General features: G+C 43.8%; 1 protein-coding gene across 3 annotated transcripts; it reads left to right on the forward strand.

Moving 5' to 3' along the window:
- The first annotated feature begins 1101 nt into the window (after positions 1 to 1101).
- CACTIN (cactin, spliceosome C complex subunit) lies at positions 1102 to 26299 on the forward strand. Of its 3 annotated transcripts, XR_004231222.1 has the most exons (12): positions 1102 to 1328; positions 9518 to 10007; positions 11829 to 11924; positions 12092 to 12237; positions 13131 to 13293; positions 14652 to 14766; positions 20373 to 20565; positions 21815 to 21937; positions 22510 to 22805; positions 23144 to 23722; positions 24459 to 24548; positions 25941 to 26299. XR_004231222.1 is itself a non-coding variant. In XM_031947879.1 (10 exons), exons 1-10 carry the CDS (start codon positions 1129 to 1131, stop codon positions 23632 to 23634), a joined length of 2313 nt encoding a protein of 770 aa, XP_031803739.1. In that variant the 5' UTR covers positions 1102 to 1128; the 3' UTR covers positions 23635 to 23908. The 3 variants fall into 3 exon arrangements, 2 of the variants coding, with proteins under 2 accessions (XP_031803739.1, XP_031803740.1); XM_031947879.1 differs by lacking the exons at positions 24459 to 24548; positions 25941 to 26299 and having other exon boundaries at positions 23144 to 23908; XM_031947880.1 differs by lacking the exons at positions 24459 to 24548; positions 25941 to 26299 and having other exon boundaries at positions 1122 to 1395; positions 23144 to 23906.
- The last annotated feature ends 370 nt before the right edge of the window (positions 26300 to 26669 follow it).

The raw sequence follows: 26669 nt of genomic DNA on the forward strand, positions 1-26669 counted from the left end.
AACGAAAGAGAGAAGGGAATGGATACTAAGGGGGAGTTCGGAAGAATCAATCCACCTTGGTGACTGATTGGGTATGGAGGGAAAAGAAAAGGAAGAATTGAGGAGACTAAGGCTGAAAACCTGAATTATTAGAGACTGAATTCCTCTATACCGCATCCCTCCTAATTTAATACTATTAAAATATCCACCTAAATTGATGTCCCAGCCAAAAGTCTTCAAACTAATAATTCTGCAGGTCTGACCCTAATACTCTCTCCTCCCATCCCCTCCCCCCAACAACCCCCGTGGCTCCCTACTACCCACAGGACAAATGTCAGGTCAAGAATAATAACAGTTAATCATGACAATCCGTCCCAGGCGAGGTGCTCAACTTCAGAGCCTCAGAGAAAGAAGCTCCAGCCCCGCAAGGAACTCACACTCTAATAGAGAAAGAGCCTGGTTTCCCGGGTTTTCTTCCAAGAATCAACACCGATGCCGCTTCTGCGAGAAACCTCTCCCCCGCATCGCGCCCCACCGCGGGGTCTCCTGCTCTTCGCTTGGAAGACGCGGCGTCTTTAAATTCCCAGAACACCTGGCATACAGCAAGCGCCTAATGAATGTCTGCTGCTTGGCTGAGAAGCGTGGAGAAATGGCTTTACAGGAGAAGATAAATTTTGTTTCCGAGAGAAACAGTAGCAACCCACGAGAACTGGTAAGGTCCCCAAGAAACGGGAAAACGCTTCTACCACAGTGGGAGAGGGACTCAAAGCCAAGAAGCTTTCCAGAGCCCTGCCTCCCAGGACATCAACTTCCGGAGTGTTGACATCCAGTGGAACTGAAAGGATGGAAGGAGCTAGGGCTGTTCGAGGGAGTGCCTGAGGAAAGTAAACCACTCAGAGAAGGCTGCGGAGCACGCCGGCTGTTACTCGGATAAAGTGAGACCCATTGGAAACGGAGGAAAGGCGAAAGCTAAGTCCTTTTTTTTTAGAGGCAGTTTTGGAGTATTTGGGGTTTTTTGGTTCTGTTTTAGTAAACCGGCTCTTTCTGGGCAGCCCCGCCCTGCGCCAGGCGGAGAAGGAGGCCCTGCCCAGCCCGAGGGCTTCTTTCCTCTGAGGCGCGCGGGGCTACGGCTTGTATCCGGGTTAGCTAATGGGTCGGAACCAGGACTGTCGCTCGCTGTCTCGTTCGTGCTCGCGCTCCCCGGTCCCCAGGAGCCGGAGGCGGCGGCGGAGCCGAAGCGGGAGCCGGGGTCGGAGCCGGAGCCGGAGCCGCGATGGGCGGCGGCGGCGCGAGAGCAGCGAGGGGCGGAAGAGGCGGCGGCGGCGGCGGAGCCGGGAGCGGAGAGCGGGGTGAGGGGGGCCGCTGGAGGCCGGGCCCGCTGGAGGCCGGGCCCGGAGGGATCTGCCCTCGGCGGCGGTGGGTGTGTGCGCGGGTGTGTCTGATTCTCGGGGCTCCCGGGGGGCGGGGGGGGCGGGTCGGCTCTCAGCCGAGTGAGCAGGGAAGGTGCACGCGCGCCGCTGTCTCTGCGTCTGCTTTGTAAGACCCTCCTCGGTCCTGCGTGAGCCGGATTAGATTCAGGGAACCAAATAAAGATAGGAGGGTTCCTGGTGGTCCGGGAGTTAAAGGATGAGGTTAGTGACAGGCTCGGGGTTCAGGGAACTGAATGAGGTTTGGCTCCCCCAAATCCCCTTTAGGATCGGCGCGGAACCTCCTTTCTGACGGCGCAGAGGTCCTTCCTAAAGGAATTACGGACCCGAAAAGCTAGACTGGTAAAAGAAGTGTATTATTGGCTTAGCAACCTGTGCTTGAGTAGAAAAGGCTGAATCTTAGTGGCAAGGTCCCGACAGAGAGATGTAAAGTCTTATTAGGGAAATAGGGGAGGGAGCTAAAGAAAGGGTAACGTTGAAAGAGGATTTTATTTCAGCGGGCAGCGGTTTCCTTGGCATGGCACGGCACGGCAAAGCTAGGTCCACTTTGAGGAGTGAGTTTGAAATTGGCTCTTTTATAATAGAAGCCTTTTGCTACAAGCCCAGGATGGCTCCCGAAGGAGTTTGAGCTGGAATTGAATAGAATTAATGAGTCTCTTTAATTCAACGGGAAGCTTTATCAGTAGTGTTATCAATGGGGTGGTGCCCTCCCTCTCAGGATCTTTTACAGAGGCCAGGATTCCAGAAGGAGTTTTAAAGTTTCGGGGCTCCTCTAAAAACCTAGAATCAAGATAGACCCGATTTAAATCCAGCCCCAAACAGTCAGTAACTCTCATAACCTGGACGCTTCACCGAAATCTCTACCTCGGTTTCCTCAGCTCTAAAATAGGGACATCAGCACATTGCTCTCAGGACTGTGGTGAGGATGGGATAACATTGTATCCAAGTGAGTCATTTTGCAAACCATAAGACCTGTATAAAAGCTGCTACAAATAATAATAGGGAGCACATAGAAGGCTTTGAGCTTTGCAATTACCATAGTTCTCCCAGGGACCTCCTCAACTCTTGAGTTCACACAGTCTCAGTTGGAAGAGACCTGAAACCACCTAATAAACCTGGACCTGAATTCCCTTCTGCAACAAACCAGGCTCAAGCTTCTGCTGAAAGGCTCCCAGGGGAGGGAAACTTGCCTTTCACTTTTTCTGTACAGCTTTGATAGTTACAAAGTAGAGGAAAACCTCAGTTTACTTCTTTGCTCTTTCTACCTATTGCCTCTGCCCCCACCAGTCGGTACAAGTCTGATCATCCTCCTGCCATGACAGCCTTTCCAATACAGGACTATTCTTCCTGCCCCATCGTCACCAAATGGATGTCACTTCTCCAGGGTTTGAACCCAACATCAAGAAGCGTGGTGCCTTGGAAGGAACACTGAATCAGAGTTAAAGGACATGAGTTCAAATCTCACCTTTACTACTTTATACCTCTGTGACTATGGACCAGCCATTTGATCTTCTTGAGCCTCAGTTTCCTCATCTGTAAAATTAAAGCTCAGATCTGTCCTGTGACTCCCAGATCTCTACCCTGAATTTCATTCTTGAGTTGTCATCTGTCAGCTGAACACTTACCTTGATAGTCCATAGGTCCCTCAAATTCATCATTTTCTAATGTGAATGCATTTGTTGCCCTAAACCACAACTTTTTAAACTAATTGGTTCCTGTTTAGTTGGTTCGGCTCCACTATCCTTTCCATCCTAGTTCACAATCTTGGAGTTATCCGTTTTTTTTTTCCCTAGTAAATTTATTTTTAATACACATTGTTTTATGAATCATGTTGGGAGAGAAAAATCAAAGCAAAAGGGAAAAACATGAGAGACATATTAAAGATGTTTAAAAAAAAAAAAAACATAGCATGTGTCTCCTTAGTTCTTTTTCTGGATACAGATGGCATTTTCTGTCCAAAGTCTATTGGAATTGCGTTGGATCACTGAACCAAGAACCAAGTCTTGCACATTCTTACTGGTATTGTGTATAATGTACCTAGTTTTGCTCAGCATCAGTTCATGTAAATCTTTCCAGGTCTTTCTAAAATCAGCTTGTTCATCATTTTTTATAAAACAATAATATTCCGTTATCTTCATGTGCCACAGCTTATCTAGCCATTCCCCAATTGATGGGCATCTACTCATTTTCCAATTCTTTGCTACCACAAAAAGAGCTGCTACAAACATTTTTGTACATGTGGATCCTTTGCCCCTCCTTTATGATTTCCTTGGGATATAGATCCAGTAATGGCACTGCTGGGTCATATGGTATGTATATTTTTATAGCCCTTTGGGCATAGTTCTAGGAATTATCCTTGACTTCTCTTCCAACCCCCATATCCAGTTATTGCTGAATCATATTAGTTCCACCTTCTCAGTATGTCTTAGTTCTGTCCACTTCCTCCACTTCACATGGGTAGCACTGTAATTCAGGCTTGTTAACACCTTTAGGTGGACTACTACAACAACCTCTCAATCTTCCAGTTTTTTCCTCTCTAATCCATCCTCCACAAAGCTGTCAAATTAATTTTTATCTAAACAAAAACACTTTACTGGGCAATTTAGAAGATCTTTCAGGAAAGAAGATTAAAATATTTTGCTACAAATCTCTGAAAATGGGTTGTTCAGCTGTAATCATTTGTGCTGCTTGGGGTTAAAAGGGCTAGCTTTTTCTATTGATCTTTTTGTTGTTGCATCACTTTCATTTCTGATTGTAACTTCTCTCCTTTAAAAATTATTTTTTCTACAGTTCAGGTAAGATTATGTATTTTCTGGAGTTTAGGACCTTGCCTTCTCTCTCAAATTAGGGGATCCCTGAGGGCAATATCTTTTCCTCAGAATTGGGACTTCCAGAAGGTAACAGGGCTCTTAATTTTCTCCCCTTCAGCAGCTTTCTGAGGACTGAACCTATGGCTCCTCAAATCAGGGTTTCCCCCAGATCAAGGTATCGTCTCAAGCTCGATATTCTGATACCTAATTATTGAGTTTTACACATAGGGCAGTGAGATAGATTGTTTGTTGCAGGGATAATGGGGAGCCTCATTCACAATTTAGGATGATTCAGACACTCTTCTGATTTAATATCTTATCTTGATTCATGCTGATTTGGAAGAAAATGGGAATTGCCATCTAATAGACAAAATAGCATAGTGGATAGAGAGAGATCCTGCCTTGAGGCTAGGAAGACCCGAGTTCAAGTCTCACCTTTAGCAAATAATATGTAACCTTAGATAAGTGACTTAAATTTTCAGTGCCCCTAGGCAATTCTCCAAAACTTCACATTGGTAGAGGGAAAGAATCACTTCACCAAAAATCATTTTATTAGTCCTCTGAACTAATGAAATCACAGGCCCAGTCTTTTTTTTTTTTTTTTTTCCCCACTTTTCTATTTTTTTTTTTTAATTTAATAGCCTTTTATTTACAGGTTATATGCATGGGTAACTTTACAGCATTAACAATTGCCAAACCTCTTGTTCCAATTTTTCACCTCTTACCCCCCACCCCCTCCCCCAGATGGCAGGATGACCGTAGATGTTAAATATATTAAAATATAAATTAGATACACAATAAGTATACATGACCAAAACGTTATTTTGCTGTACAAAAAGAATCAGACTTTGAAATATTGTACAATTAGCCTGTGAAGGAAATCCAAAATGCAGGTGGGCATAAATATAGGGATTGGGAATTCAATGTAATGGTTTTAGTCATCTCCCAAGAGTTCTTTTTCTGGGCGTAGCTAGTTCAGTTCATTACTGCTCCATTGGAAATGTTTGGTTGATCTAGTTTGCTGAGGATGGTCAGGTCCATCAGAACTGGTCATCATATAATGTTTTAGTATATAATGATCGGTCCTCTCATTTCCTCAGCATCAGTTATATGAAGTCTCTCCAGGCCTTTCTGAAATCATCCTGTTGGTCATTTCTTACAGAACAATAATATTCCATAATATTCATATACCACAGTTTATTCAGCCATTCTCCAACTGATGGACATCCATTCAGTTTCCAGTTTCTAGCCACTACAAAAAGGGCTGCCACAAACATTCGTGCACATACAGGTCCCTTTCCCTTCTTTCTGGATCAAAGGGTATGCACAGTTTGATAACTTTTTGAGCATAGTTCCAAACTACTCTCCAAAATGGTTGGATTCGTTCACAACTCCAGCAACAATGCATCAATGTCCCAGTTTTCCCACATCCCCTCCAACAATCATCATTATTTTTTCCTGTCATCTTAGCCAATCTGACAGGTCCAGACTTTATCCCCTTCTGATCTAATAAATATTTAGAGGAATGTGCAACAATCTTGATGGACCTGTTAAAATATGCACAGCAGTGGAGATCACTGAAGTAAAGTTCAAGAAATTGAATGTCTGTTGCTGACTTTGGCACTGACTTACCTCATGACAGGCAATTTCCCCTTTCTGAATGTTGGAAAGGACCACTGAGTTCAATTCATATCTTTACAAGAACTCAGCATATCAAACAAACAATCATCCAGTCTTTCATTGAAGGTCTATATTAGAGAATAGCCCCATCATTAGAAAGTTTTTTTTTCCTGACATCAAGTTTAACATTTGTCTCCCTGCTGATTTCTACCCATTTTTCCTAGTTATACCTCTGGAACCAAGTAGTATAGGTCTAATCGCTACCTTCAGCATGTCAGGTTTTTCAGATTTGGGAAGATTGCTATGTCCTCTCCTTTAAGGTAAACATCCCCACTTCAGCTGATTCTTTTGTGAAATGATTGAGGGCCTTTCACCATCCTTGCCCTCTTCTGTTCTCTAGCTACTAGAGTTCTTAAATTGTGGCGCCTGAGATTTAATCCAGTACTCCACATGTGGCCTGACCAAGGCCAGAGACAAAAGGACCAGCACTTCCATTTTTTATTTTTATTAAAGCCTCTTATTTTCAAAACTTAATAATGGATGATTTTTCAACATTTGCCCTTTCAAAACCTTGTGGTTCAAATTCTCCCCCCAGGTGGCAAGTAATCCAATATATGTTAAACATGTTATAGAGAATTGGCTAATATATAATAATTCAAGCCATTCTCCAATTGATAATTGGTCAAAGGATATGAACAGACAATATTCAGATGAAGAAATTGAAACTATTTCTAATCATAGGAGAATGTGCTCTCAATCACTATTTATCAGAGAAATACAAATTAAGACAACTCTGAGGTATCAGTACACACCTCTCAGATTAGATAATATGACAGGAAAGTATAATGACGAATGTTGGAGGGATTGTGGGAAGACTGTGACACTGATACATTGTTGGTGGAGTTGTGAACTGATCCAACCATTCTGGAGAGCCATTTGGAACTATGCCAAAGGGTTATCAAACTGTGCATACCCTTTGATCCAGCAGTGTTACTACTGGGATTATATCCCAAAGAGATCTTAAAGAAGGGAAAGGGACCTGTATGTGCACGAATGTTTGTGGCATTTTTGTAGCGGCTAGAAAGTGGAAACTGAATGGATGCCCATCAATTGGAAAATGGCTGAATAAATTGTGAAATATGAATGTTATGGAATATTATTATTTTGTAAGAAATGACCAGCAGGATGATTTCAGAGAAGCCTGGAGAGACTTACATGAACTGATGCTAAATGAAGTGGGCAGAACTAGGAGATCATTGTACACGGCAACATCATTATTGTATAATAATCAATTCTGATGAAAGTGACTCTTCAACAACGTGATGATCCAGGCCAGTTTCAATGATCTTGTGATGAAAAGAGCCATCTGCAGTCAGAGAAAGGATTGTGGTAACTGAATGTGGATCACAACATAGCATTCTCACTCTTTTTGTTGTTGTTTGCTTGCATTTTTGTTTTCTTGTTTACTTTCCTTTTTGATCTGATTTTTCTTGTGCAGCAAGATAATTGTATATAGGTGTTTAGATATATTGGATTTAACATATATTTTTGCCATGCTTAACATATATTGGATTACTTGCTTTCTAAGGAAGGGGATGGGGTGAAGGGAGGGAAATTGGAACACAAGGTTTTGCAAAGGTTAATGTTGAAAAAGTATATATGTATATTTTTTGAAAATTAAAGAATTTTAATAAAAAAAATAAATCAAATCAAAAAGGAAAAAAAATGAGAAGGAAAACAAAATGCAAGTAAACAACAACAAAAAGAGTAAAAATGCTACGTTGTGAGCCATACTCAGTTCCCACAGTTCTCTCTCGGGGTGCGGTTGGCTCTCTAAATCACAAGATCATTGGAACTGGCCTGGATCATCTCGTTGAAAAGTTACGTTCATTGTATGTGGCTGCTGCCATGTACCACGATCTCCTGGTTCTACTCATTTTACTTAGCATCAATTAAGTCTCTCTAGGCATCTCTAAAATCATCCTGCTGATTTTTTCTTACAGAACAATAATATTCCATCGCATTCATATACCACAATTTATTCAGCCATTCTCCAGTTGATGGGCATCCACTCAGTTTCCAGTTTTTAGCCACTACAAAGAGGGCTGCCACAAACATTTTTGCGCATACAGGTCCCTTTCCCTTCTTTATGATCTCTTTGGGATATAAGCCCAGTAGTAACACTTCTGGATCAAAGGGTATGCACAGTTTGATAACTTTTTGAGCATAGTTCCACATTGCTCTCCAGAATGATTGGATTCATTCACAATTCCATTAACAATGTATCAGTGTCCCAGTCTTCCCACATCCCCCCAACATTTGGCCTTAGCTTTTCCTGTCATCTTAGCCAATCTGACAGGTGTATAGTGGTATCTCAGAGTTGTCTTAATTTGTATTTTTCTGATCAATAGTGATTTGCCTTTTTTTTTTTTTTTGACTAGTCAAATTATTAGCAACCCTGCTTTGGGCAGAGAGCTAACAAGCATCCAGGTAGTTGGAGCCCCTCATCACTACTTTCATGACTTCATGCCAGCTTTGTGATCCTTGTACCAAAACATTTGTTTCCTTTCTGTGCAGGTGGTCTGTAATATATGCAGTAACAATGTTTCTTCAGCTTTTGCCTGTGTAGATCTGTATAGAAATATACTTTGCCATTTTTCCTCCTCTTCCTATATTTCTTCATGAGACTTTTATCTACTTAATATCCAGTGTTGCTTTACCCCTATTTTTACCAATCCTTTTCAAGTAAGGCACATGCATTGAGAACATTATTCTAGGCATGAATCTTTTCCCACCAAATTTCAATCATACCTTGTGGTTCAAATTTAACTCCTTGCATTAGGATCTCTATTTTGTGCACTGGCATATAGACAACTAAGGCTGTGAATTTTATTGCTGACTCCTTTCTTGGATTTTTTCTTCTGTAAAATTTGATTGTTTTTTATTGCTATTCATTTTACTGCTTTATAGCTGTCAGTGATAGCTGGCTATTATAAAAATAATGATACTTAACCTGTATTTTAAGGTTTGTAAAGCACTGTATGTACATAATGTCATTTGATCCACAAAGCAGTGCTCCATAGGAGGCACTGTTATTATCCTCATTTTTCAGATAAGGAACCTGAAACTTTGATTAAGTGAGTCCCACAGCTAGAAAAAGTCTGAGTTGGAATTAGGTCTTCATTAGGTCAAATTTGGAGCCGTTTCCAATGGCCCATACTGCAAGCATATATTATCAATTTTTTCTCTCACCATCACTTTTCAGTGTAAAATCTTTTTGATTATGTTTTCATAAATGCAGTTATATATACTCTTTTTAAAATAATAATAATTCTTTTTTTAAAGCTTTGAGTTCCAAATTCTCTCCTTCCCTCCAATCTCTTCCCCACCCATTGAAAAGGCAAGAAATATATACATTCACTCTTGTTGGGTATATTCATTCCATCTCTGTCTAGGGATCTGGCATTCCTATACTTTAGACAGTGAAATAATGGGGTTTGACTAGACAATCTTCAATTATACACATATTCTCTCTAATATTCTTTGATCTGTGATTCCCTGTGGGAAGTCTTTCCTCTGCCTGCTATCTACAATGTCACAGAATCTAGAAGCTGAGCTTGTAGAGTCAGTAAAAACATTTGGTATCTTTCATAGTGAAAGATGTTTTGATTTATTCCACAGATCAGATTCTGAGGAAGAGCGACATAGGAGAAAAGCAAAGAAATATCAGACCTCTGAAAGGGTTCATAGAAGTCCAAGAAAGTCACGGCCCCGATCTCGGGAACCTTCCCAGTCAGATTCTGGGAGTGAGTCACGGAGGGGTCACAGGAGCAGGCATAGGAGGAGACATCGTCATTCCAGATCATCTACCTCTTCAGTCTCTTCAGCATCACCTTCACCACCCCGCTCTCAGAGCCCACAGGAAGCCCTGGACAAGAAATTGAGCCTCCAGGAACGGCGGAGGCTAAAGGAAGAGAAAAAGCAGCAAGAAGAGTTGATGAAGGCCTTTGAAACACCTGAGGAGAAAAGGGCCCGGAGACTGGCCAAGAAAGAGGCCAAAGAACGGAAGAAGAGAGAAAAGATGGGCTGGGGTGAAGAATATATGGGTTATACTAATACCGATAATCCCTTTGGAGACAATAATCTTCTGGGAACGTTCATATGGAACAAGGTGAGGGTCTGGCTGCAGCCTTCCCTTTTTGTGTAATCGTGAAACTTTGTAGGAGAGCAAATCAGAGCTTTAACAGTGAGCAGAGACCCAGACACCATCCCACCTGGAAGCCTGTTTTAATAAATAGAGTAATTGTGGTTCAGAATAGGGAACCAGTCAATAAGCATTTATTGGATACCAGCTCTGGGCCAGGTACTATAATGGTCCCAGGGGACACAAATAAAAGAATTAATCCTCACTTTGCAGGAATTTACATATTATGAGAAATATCTTTCCCAAGGCCACATTGCCAGTCATTGACAGAGGGTAGACTTCAGTCCATGATTCTTCCTGCTACTTGCTGGTTTACTTCTGGTATGTTGAGTCTTCCATGTGCCCTGGCCACTCAATTCTTTATAGTCACTCAATTCTTTATAATCTTCCTTAACAATATCTTTTACATCCTTCCACGCATCAACCCCATGACAGTTTGTAGAATCCCTGGTCAGAGGAGATCCCCATATCATATAGTCTTTTTTTTTTTTTTTCCTTCTATTTTTTTTTTTTTTTATTTAATAGCCTTTTATTTACAGGTTATATGCATGGGTAACTTTACAGCATTAACAATTGCCAAACCTCTTGTTCCAATTTTTCACCTCTTACCCCCTCACCCCCTCCCCCAGATGGCAGGATGACCAGTAGATGTTAAATACATTAAAATATAAATTAGCATATCATATAGTCTTAACTCTCCCTACACAGTATCTCTGTAATACTCACCAACAAGTAGATATCCAGCCTCTATGTAACAACTTCCAGTAATGATTTACTCACCATCTCCCAAGGCAGCCTCATCTGTTTTTAAATAATTCTAATTGTTTATCTTTGAATCAAACTGAAATTTCCTGACAATACCCAATTAGTCTTAGTTTTCACAAGCAAAATAATTCTATTAGTCTGCACAACAGGCCTTAAGATATTTCAGTGAATGCTAAGTACTGAGGATATAAATATTAAAAGAGAGACACTCCTGCCCTCAAGGAACTTAAATCTTAGTAGAAGAAAACAACACAAATAGGAAGAGGGTGGCCAAGAATGGAAGCTTTGGTTTTAGGAGTCACAGGGACTATGTGATTGATTGGTTACTGTGCTCAGAGAAAGAAGGGGGTGGAGGTGGAGGTAGAATTGGGTAGGAAGAAGAACCATGGCAGTTCTTATCTAGGAGTCAGGGAATGCTTAGTTCTCCTTTAGTTGATTTAAGAAGACTTCATAAAAGAGCCTTATTTTTGAAAATCAGTACAATGTAATATACAAGTTAATCTTATGTTCCCAGACCCCAAGGAGTCCATGGATAGATTAAGATGTCTATGAGCTTGGAAGAGAGCAGTGTTACATCATTATATCTTTATTTTCATATGATTGGTTTCCTTTGTGTTTTATGCATTAAAAACCTTATTTTAGGCTCATGATCCAAGAAAAGTGCTCCTTATGTAATGGAAGGAACTTTGGATTTAGAATCAGGATTCCTAAAACCTGCTTGGGCACATATTATCGTGAAACCTTGGGAGTTTTCTTCAGACAAACAATTCTTTAAAAAAAAAAAAAAATCCTTACATGTTTTCTTCTATAAAATGGAAGGATTGCTTTCTTTGATTTGCAACAGTCACTCCCAGCTCTAAGTGCTGTGATCCCATGACTAGCACAATATAAAGCTAAGGGGATATCAAGATCCTTCCCTCCTTATCACTATACTCTTCCTGGTGAATTGGCAGACAGCAGTTGTGTGGGCTCTTTGCAGGCACGGAACTGGAACTTAGCTGGTCATGTGTTTGTCTTTTCCAGGCACTAGAGAAGAAGGGGATCAGCCACCTGGAAGAGAAGGAGCTGAAGGAGAGAAACAAGAGAATCCAGGAAGACAATCGACTAGAATTGCAGAAGGTAGGAGTTAGCTAAGCTCCACTGCCAGGGCAAAGCACAGTCTCTTGTCACTTAGCCCTCCCCCTTTTTGGATTTCTTTCCTAAGAATAACTGGTTTTCTCCCCTCAGTTTCCCCATCCCTTCCACCACTACCACCTTTCCATGACCGTTCCTCTTCCATTTCCCAGGTAAAACAGCTGCGATTGGAGCGAGAGAGGGAGAAAGCCATGCGGGAACAAGAGCTGGAGATGCTGCAGAGGGAGAAGGAGGCAGAGCACTTCAAGACCTGGGAGGAGCAGGAAGACAACTTCCACCTTCAACAGGCTAAGCTTCGGTGTGTCTGGGGCTGGCAGGTAGAAGGGAGAAATGTCCAAAGTGGTCTGAGCCTTACAGACACAGCCCTGACCGGGCTGCCCTTCATCTTTCCTGGGTTGCCACATCAAAGATATAACATTATTGAGTAGTTAAAGGAAAGATGGAGAGTTTGTCCTCATCAAGATGAGGAGCACCAGGATAAGTCAGAGTACAAGCCTAGCAAGGATTTAAGGGAACCTCAAGCAGATAGCTTTAAGGACTTTGCTATTGGATCTCAAGGTCCAAAAATACAGAGAGAAGGCTCAAGAACCCAAAGGCAGCTGAAATTGTGGGCTCTTCCCTACCCTTCTCTATACTATCTTTGCACTGGGGGGGAAGTACCTGCTCAAGATTAAATGCCATTTATTAAATAATCAAGCTCTCATTAGTTTCTAAGTTGTGGGGGCAGCGAAGGAAAGGCACAGAGCCTAATGTTTACTCTCCCCTCACTTTTGGCCCTGAGCCCTGATCAACTGGCATACCCTTTGACCCAGCTTCCCGCCAGTTTATGAAGATTGTGTCTGCAAGCACACATCCTTAGCAGGGCGTACAAATGGCTCTATACTGTGTCTTATGGCTAACAAGTACTTGGCTCACAGACCCCTGTAAGATAGCTGGTGCAGTCATTACGACAGTTTGTAGATATAGGAGCTGTAGCACAGCAAGGTTGAGTGACTTATCTCCAACCACCCAGCTAGAAAGGTTTGGCCCTTGGCTTCCTTCGATGGGCCCTTTCCTTTCCATCTATCCATCTCACAGGCCCTCTCACCTTGGCCACATGCGTGCTCTGGGAGCTCAAATGATGACTGAATACCAGAGTCTTCTCAGATATAATCACTGGAAATCACTAATTCCCTTAATTGCTGTTTGCAGTTCTAAAATCCGTATAAGGGATGGACGGGCCAAGCCCATCGACCTCCTGGCCAAGTACATCAGTGCAGAGGATGACGACCTGGCTGTGGAGATGCACGAGCCCTACACCTTCCTCAATGGTCTCACAGTGTCAGACATGGAAGACCTTCTGGAGGACATTCAGGTATCTCCCCTCACTGCCGCACAGGGACCAGTCTTTTTTTTTTTTTTTTTTTTTTTAATAGTTTTTTATTTACAAGTTATATGCATGGGTAATTTTTCAGCATTGACAATTGCCAAACCTCTTGTTCCAATTTTTCCCCTCCTTCCCCCCATTCCCTCTCCCTGATGGCAGGCTGACCAATACATGTTAAGTATGTTAAAGTATAAATTAAATACAATATATGTATACATGTCCATACAGTTGTTTTGCTGTACAAAAAGAATCGAACTTTGAAATAGTGTACAATTAACCTGTGAAGGAAATCAAAATGCAGGAAGACAAAAATAGAGGGATTGGGAATTCTATGTAGTGGTTCATAGTCATCTCCCAGAGTTCACTGGGTGTAGCTGGTTCAATTCATTACTGCTCCATTGGAACTGATTTGGTTCATCTCGTTGCTGGAGGTGGCCACGTCCATCAGAATTGATCATCATATAGTATTGTTGTTGAATATATATAATGATCTCCTGGTCCTGCTCATTTCACTCAGCATCAGTTCCTGTAAGTCTCTCCAGGCCTTTCTGAAATCATCTTGTTGGTCATTTCTTAACAGAAAACACAAAGCATGCCGCTCAGGAAAAGTCCCTAGTTCACCCAACTGTTCTTCACCCTCCTTGTGATCTCCCCCGGCCAGTCTGTGTCCCAGCTCATGAGCAGCTCTCCCCTTTCTCCACCCTTTTACTCACATTTTTCCCTAATTTAGCATGCCTCACTCTCCCTCTCCTTCCTCTGCTTTCTGTCTCACTTTTATCCTTCAAATGCTGCCTTCCTAGGAGACCTCTTAATTCAGAAGTTGTCTTTTCTTCCATCTTTTCTATTCTGTTTTGCATTATAGTTCCCACTTAGGACATATTTGGGTCATACCCTATTTGCTGGATTGTAAGCTCCATCAAAATAAGAACAGAAACATTAATTTTGTAGCTCCTGCTCATAGCTTAGCATTACACTATGTACATATATATTGAGCCTTTAATAAATGGTGAATGGATGATCTCTGCATCTTTGCTCTCACTGTTCAGATCTTGGGATTCAAGTCTCAATTCTGCTTTCTCTCTGAAAGACTTTGGCAAATCACCTCAAGTTCCTCATCTGTAAACTGAGCAGGTCATGTCTGACATTCCTTGAGCTGTTGGTACTGTGAACCTAGAAAGCTATTCCTCTAATCACCTTTCGCAAATTTCCCAGCTGAATATCCACTTCTTCCAAGGTTTTTCCTGACTCGTTGCCTTCCTTTCACTCTTTCAAGATGAGTCTGAGAGATGGTGGTCCAAGGTGATGTTCAGCAGTGGATCACAAGTGTTTTGCTCTTCCAATTTTAGGTATACATGGAATTGGAACAGGGCAAGAATGTAGACTTCTGGAGAGATATGACCATCATAACAGAGGATGAGATTTCCAAACTCCGCAAGCTCGAGGCATCTGGAAAGGGCCCAGGTAACTGGCAGGCTCACATCCCTAGAGGCCCAGATCAGTTCGAGTTGGCAGGGTGATGGGAGGAAGTGGGGGTGCCCAGGGCTCCTTTTTTTAAAACAAGGGTGCACTAGAAAGAGCTTGGGACAGGAAGACAGGCAGCCTGAGTTTCCATCCCAGCACTGCCAGGTTTGTGCTGTGATCTTGGAAAAGTCCCTTCCCCTGTGCGAGCTGTGGTTCCTCCCACCCCCACCTCCCAATACGGAAATAAAGGGGTCACACTGTATTATCCTTAAGGTTTTTTCCTAGCCCTTGACATTTTTAAACTAAAAATAGCTTTGAAATGATATTGGTTCCATATTGGTGCTATTTCCCTTATGGCCACTGGGGGGAGCTGCTGGGATAGATCTTTGACTGAATTCACCTCATAGATACAGTTGATCAATGCATTCAGTAAACATTAAGTGCCTACTGTATGCCAGTCACTGTGCTAAGTTCAGGGGGATACATAAAGAGCCAAAGACATTCCCTACTCTTGAGGAACTTACAACCTTGAATGATAGATTTGTGGGAACTGGAAGGGTTCTTAAAGATCCCTTCCCACTCTTTTTACAGATGAGGTCAAGTGTCTTGATCAAGATATAACTAATTAACAGAAGAGTTTGTATTAGAACTTGAGTCTCTTACCTTCAAGGTCAGTGAGCAGTGAGTTTGGAGACTGGGGACCTGGGTTCTCATTCTGCCTCTGCCACTTATTACCTATGGGGCTTTGGGTAAGTTGCTTATCCCTCTTGGGCCTCAGTTTTCTCATCTGTAAAAAGAGGGGGTTGGAGTAGTTGATCTCTAAGGTGCCTTCTAGCTCTAAACCCTTGTTCCCCAGAAGTGTCTGCTGTAGATATAGCCTCAATAGATGTATAGTATTGACTCTTAAGTTCACATAAAAATGTGTCCAAATGAATGATACAGAGGATACTAAGTCTTGTAGGGACTCATTAGAGAGTGAGAATGAGTACGTTGCACAGGGAAAGGGTCAAGAAAGACTTCCCAGAAGAGGTAATCAGTCAAAAGGCATTTATGGAGCTTCTACTGTGTGCCAGGTTCTGTACTATCCTCTAGGGATTCAGAGACAAAAATGAAATGGTCCCTGCCTTCAAGTGTTTACATTCTATCAGGGGAAGCAAATTTTACATAAATAAATTCATAACATACAAAGTCAAGTCAGCCAGTCAATAAATACTTACTAAGCCTTGCTACGTAGAGCCAAGCATTCTCCTAAAAGCAAAAGAAAGTCCTTGCTTACAGAAGGAACTCACAAAGGAAATAGCTATGTATAAACAAGCTATATACAGGCAAAATTGGAGATAATTAACAGAGGTAAGACACTAGAATTAAGGGGAATCAGGAAAAAAAAAATCTGTAGAAGTAGGATTTTAGCTGGGACTTGAAGGTAGGAGGCAGAAAGGAGGAGGAGCAGCAGCATTCTGGGCTTGGGGGACAGCCAGTGAAAATGCTGGAAGTTGAGATATGAGTCTTATGCAAGAAGTCCAGTGTCACACCCCACATAAATGGAAAGGAAGGTATAAGAATAGTGGTAACATATGAAGGGGCTGGATTTTGAATGCCAAAGAGACGTTTTTATATTTGATCCTGAAGGTGATAGGGAGCTGCTGGAGCTTATTGACGAAGAGGGTGATGTGCTCAGATCTGTGCTTTGGCAGAAAAGTCAAGAGGATAAAGATGAAAAGGCCAGTGGACCTGGCAGTTAAGAGCTTGTTAGTAGATTTGGAGAGATGATTTTTTTGTTTGAATAATGAGGCTGAGATGGGAAAGAGAAAAGGGTGTAGCCAGAACAGAGAATGGCCTAGGAAAGAACTAAAAAGGTCAAGGGATTGGAAGTCATGGTGAGGGCAAAGAAGGGAGGAGAACATAGGTCTGTGCAGCTATGATGGCCTGAGAAAGAATGAAGAAGTCAAGTGATTGAAGATCACAGTGAATTGGGAGAACAGGACTTCGGGGGATAAGACAAAGGGGTGGTGGAGTCATGAAAACAGTGGTGATTAGATAAGAATTTGAGAGTTCACAAACATGAAAATAGAACATTTGTGGATGATGACAAGAAAATGAGGGTGATCTCTTTATGTAGCAAGATGCAATGGAGGAATAGTGAATGCAAGGCAGTTTTGGCAGGAGGAGGCACATAGTGGAGCAGAAGAGACCTTCCTGAAGGAGGAGGCCTGGTACTGAGCTCTATATGAGGATGGGGTGGACAAGGAGTCAGTACAGACACGAGGGGACAGCCTGTGCAAGGACACAGTGGTAGAAGATGGCATGTCACATGTGAGAAACTGCACAAGCTACATGAAAGATAGTAGTGTTTTGTAATAAACTTGGAAATGTTGATTGAAAATGGGTTGTATAGAAGAGGTTATATATTTTCTTGGAAGCAATAAGAAATGAATGGGGCTTTAATCTGAAAAATGTCATAGACCTACTCTTTAGGAATATTTATCTGTCCTACCAAATTCCTTTTATGACACAAATATGTTGTTGATACCTAAACCAGGAACCAAAACAAAGAAAATTATAGACCAATTTCCCTAATGAATATTGATACAGAAATCTTAAATAAAACATTAGCATGAAGATTACAGCAACTCATCACCAGGATAATATACTATAACCAAGTAGGATTTATATCAGGAATGCAGGACTGATTCAGTATTAGAAAAACTGTTAGCATAATTGACCATACCAGTAACCAGACTAGCAAATCATGAATATGTCCGTATATTCAGAAAAAGCATTTGATAAAATACAATAGCCATTTCTATTAAAAAAATACTAGAAAGCATAGGAATAAATGAAGTTTTCCTTAAAATGATAAGTAGAATCTATCTAAAGCCACCAGCAAGCAGTATATGTAATAAGGACAAACTAGAAGCATTCCTAAGAAGGGCAGAGTTGAAACAAGGTTGCCCGCTATCACCAAGCTATTATTGAGTATTCTGCTAAAAATGTTAGCTTTTAGCAATAAGAGAAGAAAAAAAGAAATTAAAGGAATTAAAGTAATGAGAAAACAAAATTATCCCTCTTTTCAGATGATATGATGGCATACTTAAGAGAATCAACTTTAAAAACTAATAGAAACAACAACTTTAGTAAAGTTGCAGTATATAAAATAAGTCCACATAAATCATTGGCATTTCTATATGTTACCAACAAAGTTCAGCAAGAAATAGAAAGATTGAAACCCCATTTAAAACAACTTTAGATAATGTAAAATATTTAGATAGCTACCTGGCAAGACAAAGCCAAGAATTATATGAGCACAATTACAAAACATTTTGCACACAAATAAAGTTAGATCTAAATAATTGAAAGTATATCAAGTGCTCATGGATAGGCCTAGCTAATATAATAAAAATGATAATTCTGCCTAAATCAATCTACTTATTCACTATCATACCAATCAAACTGCCAGGAAATTTCTTTATAGAATTAGAAAAAAAAATAACATTTCATCTGAAAGAACCAAAGTCAAGAATTTCGAGGAAATTAATGAAAAAAAAAATGCAAAGAAAGGTGGCCTAGTGGTATCTGACCTAAAATTATATTATAAAGCAAAGGTCATCAAAACCATTTGGTATTAGCCAGATCAGTGGAATGAGTTAGGTTCACAAGATTCAATAGTAAGTGACTATAGTAATCTAGTGTTTCATAAATTCAAAGGAAAAAAAACTCACCATTTGACAAAAATTTCTGGAAAAACTGGAAAATAGTATGGCAGGAAATAGGCATTGACTAACACCTAGTACCCTATACCAGGATAAGGTCAAAATGGGTTCATGATTTAGACATAAAGGGTATTACTATAATCAAATTAGAAGAACAAGGAATAGTCTACCTCTCAGATCTGTGGAGAAGGGAGGAATTTGTGATCAAAGAAGAAGCAGAAAATATTATGAAATGCAAATGGATAATTTTGCTTATATTAAATTAAAAAGACTTTGTACAAACAAAATGAATGCCAATAAGGTTAGAAGGAAAACAGAAAAAGTTTTTACAAGGACTGTTTCTGATAAAGGCCCCATTTCTTAAATATATAGAGAATTGACTCAAATTTATAAGAATACAAGCCCTTCTCCAATTGACAAACGGTTAAAGTATGTGACCAGACACTTTTCAGATGAAGAAATTAAATCCATTTCTAGTCATATGGAAAAAATGTTCTAAATCACCTAGAAATATAAATTATCTCAAGCAACTCTGAGATACCACTAAACACCTGTCAGATTGGCTAAGATGACAGGAAAAGATAATGATGAATGTTGGAGGGGATGTGGGGAAACTGGGACACTGATGCATTGTTGGTGGAACTGTGAAATGATCCAATTATTCTGGAAAACAATTTGGAACTATGCCCAAAGGGCATACCCTCTGATCCAGCAGTACCTCTACTGGGTCAATATCCCAGAGAGATCATAAAAAAGGGAAAAGGATTCCCCATGTACAGAAAATGTTTGTAGTGGCAAGGAATTGGAAATTCAGTGAATGGCCATTACTTGGGAGATGACTGAATAAATTAAGGTATATGAATGTATTGTTCCATGAGAAATGAGAAACAGGCTGATTTCAGAAAAGCTTGGGAAGATTTACAAGATGCTGAATGAAGTGAACAGAACCAAGAGAACATTGTACACAGCAATAACAAGATTATGTGATGATCAGTTGTAATGGACTTGGCTCTTTACAACAATGAGATGATTCAGGGCAATTCCGATAGACTTTGGATGGAAAGAGCCATCCAGATCCAGAGGGAGGGCTACGGGGACTGTGAATCACAACATAGTATTTTTATCTTTTTTGTTATTGTTTGTTTGCTCTCACAAAGCATGACAAATGTGGAAGTATGTTTAGGAGAATTGCATGTATTTTGAAAAATAAAAAGCTATTATTTTTTTAAAATAGGAAAAAAAATTGGAATAATTATCTCTGAAGAGGATAGATTAGGGAAGACAAACTAATTGGGGGATAGGCAACAATCTAGCTTGTGAGTGATGAGGGCCTGAATCAGGTGTTGCTTATAGATAAGGGAGCTAGATCCAATAAAATTTGGGAACTGATTGGACCTAGAGCTGGAGGAAGAGGAAGGAAACAAGAGTGATTCTTAAGTTCCTGGGAAGATAGTTGTATGTTGGGCAGAAATAGGAATGCTAGGAAACAAAAGAATAGTGAGTTGTGTCAGATATTTGAATTTTAGATGTCTGTGATATTGAGTTAAAATGTCCTAGGCCACTAGTTATGTTGGACTAAAACTCAGAAGAAACACTAGAGCTGGATATATAGAAATGGTGGTTAACATGGGAGCTCATGAGATCCCCAAGAATCACAGTACAGAGGGAAAAGATAGCAGAGGAGACTGAAAAGGTACAGCCTTAAGAGGAGGAGAGGGCGCAGAGAAAGTGTCTTCGTTAGGAGAGCATGGTCAGAGAGAAGAAGGGGAACTTTCCCTGTCTGTGGGACCCTGGTGGGGGAGAAGGGAAATATTGGGCCACTGGACACAGCACTGTGATGATGTAGAGGGGCAGCAGAGCTCCAGCTCAGTGATGGGTTCTCTCCTCTCTCCACAGGAGAGCGTCGAGAAGGGGTAAATGCCTCTGTCAGTTCTGATGTACAATCAGTGTTCAAAGGCAAGACCTACAATCAGCTCCAGGTGATCTTCCAGGGCATCGAGGGCAAGATCCGGGCAGGGGGGCCCAACCTGGACATTGGCTACTGGGAAAGCCTGCTGCAGCAACTTAAGGCCCACATGGCCAGAGCCAGGTGAGAGAGGCTAGAGGGAGGGAGGGCTGGAACTCGGAGCAGCCAGGTAAAGTCGGCTGTGACTCTGGGCAGAATGCCAAGAAATCACTTCCCACCTTGCTTCCCCTGCATTGGCCAAGGAGAGCCAACACCACTTGGCTTCCTCCAAGCTGATTAATGGCAGCCTTGCCCACAAGTGCTTTGAAATCCTTTGGAGAGCATTCTGGATCTACAGGGACGGAATATAATATCTCCATCTGACTTAGTGATTCAGAGCTCAAAGGGACTCATTCTGAGGAAATTCAGGCCCACAAAGGAGAAATCACCTGCCCCTAGAACTGCCCTCCAGAGGGAGAAGGAGCCCCACCAGGTCCCGGCCCCACCATTTGGTGCCACGTTGTCTCATACTGTCATCCCCTCCCCCCCCCCCCCCCACCCCATATACTTGATGTTCCAGCCAAATGGGGATCTACACAGAGCCTTTGCTGCCCCTAACCCACCCACCCAGTGCTTTGCTCCCCCCATGTGGAGGGTCCTCTTCTCCTAGGTCTTGCCAAGCGCAACTCCCAGCATCTCCTCTGTGGCCATCTAGCCCCTGATTGAGAACAAGTGGCCGGACCTTGCTTGAAGATCTCCAGGGAGCCTCCTGAAGCAATCTGTCCTCCCTTGTTTGGGTTCCAATTGCTAGGAATATTTTCCTTACTTTGTGCTGAAATCTCTGCAGTTTCCACCCATTGCTTCTAATTCTGGCCTCCCAAGCCAAAATGAATGAGCCCGATGCCTCTTCCCCACAGTGGCCTTTAAATGCCTGCAGAGGGATGGCCATCTGCCCCTGCCTGGCCCCCTCTTGTCACCTGATGTGGGCAATGAAGATATTGGCCATCTTCCCGGGACACAGGGAAGGTGCTTCCCAAGGTTGTCTGGCCATTTCTTCAGGCCTTTGAGAGCAGTTTCCTTTGTACTTCTCTGATGCACTGAAGTGGAATATGTGATCTACACAATTCTGCATTTGTGTTTCAATCCCCCTAGGAACTGTGCTCGTCCAAACTTTATCTCCCCCTGCCCCCACATCCTCACCGGCCGCTTTTGCACATTAGATGCTGAATTAGCATTTGTCTGCCTACTAGGTGCCCGGAAGAAGGGGTTTGGTTGCCCTTTCACCTGTGCAGAGGTCCTGACATGTTTTCAGTTGCAGCTGAGCGTGGAAAGCTCCTCAGAACAGTCCGTTGTGGCTCATGCTGAGGAATAACTCTGTCCTCCTGTGTTCCAGGCTCCGTGAGCGCCACCAAGATGTGCTCCGGCAGAAACTGTACAAGCTGAAGCAGGAGCAGGGCGTCGAGAGCGAGCCCCTATTCCCTATCCTCAAGAAAGAGCCATCATCTCCCAGTGAGAGGTGTGTGTTCCCCAGGCGCCGGCGAGGAGGCGGGTGCTGAAGGCCTTCCTCCTCCTCTCCCCGGCTTATCCAGCCATCTCTGATGGGGCCGAGGGAAGGGCTTACGAGGCCATTAGAGCATCAGTGCTGAGTCGCTTGTGTGCCCATGATTTGCCCTTTGACTCTGCTCTGCCCCGTGTCTGACCTGTGCCGTTGTGGTCTCGATCGTCGCCGTCTAAGGCTCTTCTCGACTTTGAAGTCCCAAAAGGGAGAAAGTCCTTGTTCCCCACATGTGGGCGGTCACCCTACTCCTTATCTGGGAGAAGAGGGTCTGAGCTTTACATCCAGGTCCCCTGGTCTTTCCCATAGGAAGTGACCATGTGGGGTGTGCTCCCGAGGCAGGGGGCATCCAAGAACAGAACGAGCCTCCCCAGAGACATCCCCAAGTGATGGGAAGGGTGGGCCAGCGAGGAGGGGGCCAGAGCCTGGGGCCTGGATAAGGGGGATTCTGGTGCAGGCACAGAGATGCTTGCGCAAGGGAGAGCAGGAGCCTGGGAGTCCCCCCACCATCATCTCACCCCTTCTGCTTCTAGGTCAGAGCCCGAAGAAGGAGCTCAGGCCCAGCCGGGGCCTTCCACGTCCAGGGCTTCCGAGGAGCCAGAGGCCGAAGGCGAGGCCCGGGCCGAGGGTGAGGGGGACGGCGAGGGCGAGGGGGAAGCCGTGCTGATGGAGGAGGACCTGATCCAGCAGAGCCTTGAGGACTATGATGCTGGCAAATACAGCCCCAGGCTGCTCACCACGCACGAGCTGCCCTTCGACGCGCACGTGGTGGAGGTAGAGGAGGACCTTCAGCGCCTGCTGCTTTCTCGGCAGCAGCTGCAGGTGACAGGTGCGTCAGCAGCGGCCATGGGGGGTGGGGTTATGGGCCTGAGGCTGCCGGTTGGGCCAGTGTGAGCTTGTAGCTGTGTGTCCCGGACTTTTGTTCCCTGATCCCACTGCAAGCCCAGTGGGGTGCTTGGCTTCCCTCTCCTCTCCCCCCATTCTCCTCCCCTCTCCTCCTGCCTCCCTCCTCTAAGCTTAGCTGTTAGGAAGTTGCTTATGAGGCCTTCCTCTGGGCTTCTGAGGCGGGGCCCTGGCAGTTAGGTAAGAGGTGGGGGCCGGAGACAAAGCCAGTTGTCGAGCACATGAGCAACCCCCATAATCCCTCGCCCCCTCTGTCTGCCACAGGAGATGCCAGTGAGAGCGCCGAAGACATCTTCTTCCGCCGGGCCAAGGAGGGCATGGGGGCAGACGAGGCCCAGTTCAGCGTGGAAATGCCCCTCACCGGCAAGGCCTATCTGTGGGCCGACAAATACCGGCCCCGCAAGCCTCGCTTCTTCAACCGGGTCCACACGGGCTTCGAGTGGAACAAGTACAACCAGACCCACTACGACTTTGACAACCCCCCCCCGAAGATTGTGCAAGGCTACAAGTTCAACATCTTCTACCCGGACCTGATCGACAAGCGCTCCACGCCCGAGTACTTCCTGGAGGCCTGCCAGGACAACAAGGACTTCGCCATCCTGCGCTTCCACGCCGGGCCGCCCTACGAGGACATCGCCTTCAAGATTGTCAATCGGGAGTGGGAGTACTCCCACCGACACGGCTTCCGCTGCCAGTTTGCCAACGGCATCTTCCAGCTGTGGTTCCACTTCAAGCGCTACCGCTACCGGCGGTAGGGGGGCCTCGGCCCTGGACTGCGGCCCCCGAGAGGCCAGAGATGGACAGACGGACACGCTCGCGTGCTGGCGGCCTCTGGGTCTCCAGGTGGGCCCTGAAGGGATTCGTGCTTTGCCCTGTGCTTCTTCCTTTTGGAATTTCTCCTTTGTACCTAAGCCTGATGTCAGAGTTTCTTCAGGACTATTTTCAGCCAAATAAAAACAATTTTGGAGTAAAGGTTCCCTACCCCAGCTTTCCTTTACTGCATGTGTCCGAATTGGGGTCAACTTCAGACAGGCTGCTAGTCACTCCCGTGCCACTAGGTGGAAGCTTAATTTCCCAGATGGCTCCACAGTTTTACTGCAAACCAGCCTGTCCTGAGGGGGATGCAGAAAGGGCAGCACATAAAAGGGGGTGACACGAAGGGGCAGGCACGCCAAATGTCACTGCTAGAGAACCCTCGGCCTCAAGGATGCCGGGGCTGGATAGGACCTTGAAGGGGCTAAGCCGGCTCCACGAATTTGGGTGGGAGAGAGGGAGAGATTACATGGGTTTGGTTTTTTTCCCAACTGGCCTCTGAGATTTGTTTTTTCCTTCAAACACTGGCTTCCCCACGTGGCCAGAAGGGTTTGACATAAAGTTACGAAGCCCTGCCTAAAAGCTGTTTAGTCCAGCTTATTTTACGGATGAGGAAGCTGAGGAGGCCCAAATTGCATTTGTTGGAATGAGAATAGAACCGGGATTCCCAATTCTCAGTCCTTGTCCTTGTACTGTGCCAGATTGCCTCTAGTTAAGGGACAGGTGGAACTCAATAACAAAAGATGTTTTGTCATGAATTTTATAGGGCACAGCCACTGAGCACTCTAGGCGATCAGAAAAAAGGCGAAAGTGAGAATTGGAGCAGTCAAAGAAGGCTTTGAATTAGCCTTGAAGGGTAAGTAGAATAGTGTAAGAAATGCCATTGGAAGCCATCTCTACATTCTCACCAGCACAGGATTGTCTATATAAGGAAGGCGCCTTGGGAGGCCTCATGGGGCAGTACCTGATAGGGAAGGTAACAAAATGGGGGAAGGAACACAGGGGTCCCAGGAAACCTAGGAAACCTGCTTCTGACATTCATTGGCTGTGAGAATGGGAAAGCTATTTTCTGTCTCTGGGTTTCATCTTCACAATAAGCATTTATTAAACTCCTGCTATGTGCTAGTTCCTGTCCCCATGGAGTCTATAATCATAGAGGATAACATGTAAGCAGATACATAGAAAGCAAGGTATATATACATATATATAGGGTAAATAGGAAATAACAGAGAGAAGGCCCTGAAATTGGAGCTGGGGAAGGCTTCCTGGAGAAGGCGGGATTTTGAATGGTGCTCAAAGGAAACCAGGGACAGCATTAGTCAGAGGAAGGAGCGTGTTCCAGGTATGGGGCACAGAGACCCATCCACAATGATGGGTCAAAGCGTTCATGGTGGAGAGCAAAGCAGAACAACACTGGAAAGGTAAACGAGGGGTTTGGGTTCCGGAGGGCTTTGTCAAATAGAGCACATAACTGAGATATCCCAGAGGTGTCCTGGGTTCCCAAATAGTATTAGTTGCATCACTGTGTTTTCAGTTTGCTTTGGATCAACCTTATAAGAGCCCCTTCACTTTGGTCTGCTGGAAGTGTAGCAGAACCACCAGTTCCATTTCTTTTTTTTTTTCTTTTTCTTTTTGCTAAGACAATTTGGGGGCTTAAGTGACTTGCCCAGGGTCACACAGCCAGGAAGGGTTGTGTCTGAGCCAGATTTGAACTCGGCTCCTCTTCAGGGCTGATGCTCTACCTACTGCCCCACCTGCCCCCACCACTTCCATTTCTAAACTGGGTGAGTTCAGGCCTCCTTTGGGATCCTCTGGACGCCCAACAGTTTAGAACAGGCAAGTTTAGCTCCCAGCCACAAACCAGAATTAGAGACATACGCCATCACACCCAGCAGCACTCACTTTATGGACGCCTAATTTTTGTAACTGGACCCAGGGGAGACCCTCAGCAAGTTGGATAAGTGACCGTTGGCTGACCCTGAGTTGTCAGCCGGGCTGACCAGGGACAGCGGCCCTGACTCTCTAGGGGAGGCAGGTCTGGGTCGGTCTAAGGCTGACCTTAACTTGGGCCGGTTTCCAGAGGGAGGCTCCTTTGAGGGAAAAGCCGGCCAGCCCAGAACTCACTCTGTCATCCCATTCCCCAGTGTGGACATCCCCATCACTGACGAAAAGCTCTGTCCGGAATCAGAAACTCAAGCTTGGGGCAGATCTGTCTCTAACTGGAACCTGTCTCCTCCTTTCCTTTCAGGGCTTTTGCTTTTACCAGTCTGGATGTCGGCTCCAAGCCTTTAAAGCCAAACTTTGAGCAACGAATCTCCCCTACACTTAACTGGGCATATCTTGTCCAGAGATTGCATTCTACTGCTAGTCTTGAACAATCCGGAGTCATTTATGCCACAAGGAAGTGTGGGAAGAGCACTTGCCCAAAAGGAGAACACTTTTCCTACTTGCATATTTTTAAGCCCATTTTTTTCCCTTATTCTGTTATCTCTGGCCAGGTCTTAAAGCAGGACTTTTTTTCACTCATGTCTCCTTTTTGACTAAGAAATCTCTATGTGACCTCGGGAGTGTGTGTGTGTATATATATATACATGTATATATATAAAAGCTATGCAAATCACACATTTATTCATTCTTTTTTCATGACCCCCACATTCAATTACAGGACACCATATGGGATCACAGCCTATAGTTTAAGAAGCTGGAACCTAGAGCACTTACCAGTACTAGTCCAAGATTACCTTGCGAGGGAACTCATAGTCAATGAGTCGATGTTAACTTGTGGCTGAGATTCAAAATGATGTATACATACGTACATAGACGTACATGGCTGGTCATGCACTAGCCCATGAGTTAACCCTCCAAAAAATCAGTTAAATTTGGTCTAGATCTGAGCCGTGTATGTCTCCGAAGTCTCTTTTCAAGAGAAAATGTACACTTAGTTAACGAAATAAAGCAGCTTTTCACAGAAGTTGGG

The sequence above is a fragment of the Sarcophilus harrisii genome, chromosome 1, assembly GCF_902635505.1.
Source record: "Sarcophilus harrisii chromosome 1, mSarHar1.11, whole genome shotgun sequence".
Taxonomy (NCBI): Eukaryota; Metazoa; Chordata; class Mammalia; order Dasyuromorphia; family Dasyuridae; genus Sarcophilus; species Sarcophilus harrisii.

What these genes read in the sequence shown, in the direction of transcription:
- CACTIN (XM_031947879.1), top strand. Translation starts at nt 1,129, where the DNA reads ATGGGTCGGAACCAGGACTGTCGCTCGCTGTCTCGTTCGTGCTCGCGC. An exon ending in GGCATCTGGAAAGGGCCCAG is followed by an intron (nt 14,767 to 20,372) that starts GTAACTGGCAGG and finishes CTCTCTCCACAG; the next exon opens with GAGAGCGTCGAGAAGGGGTA. An exon ending in GCAGCAGCTGCAGGTGACAG is followed by an intron (nt 22,806 to 23,143) that starts GTGCGTCAGCAG and finishes TGTCTGCCACAG; the next exon opens with GAGATGCCAGTGAGAGCGCC.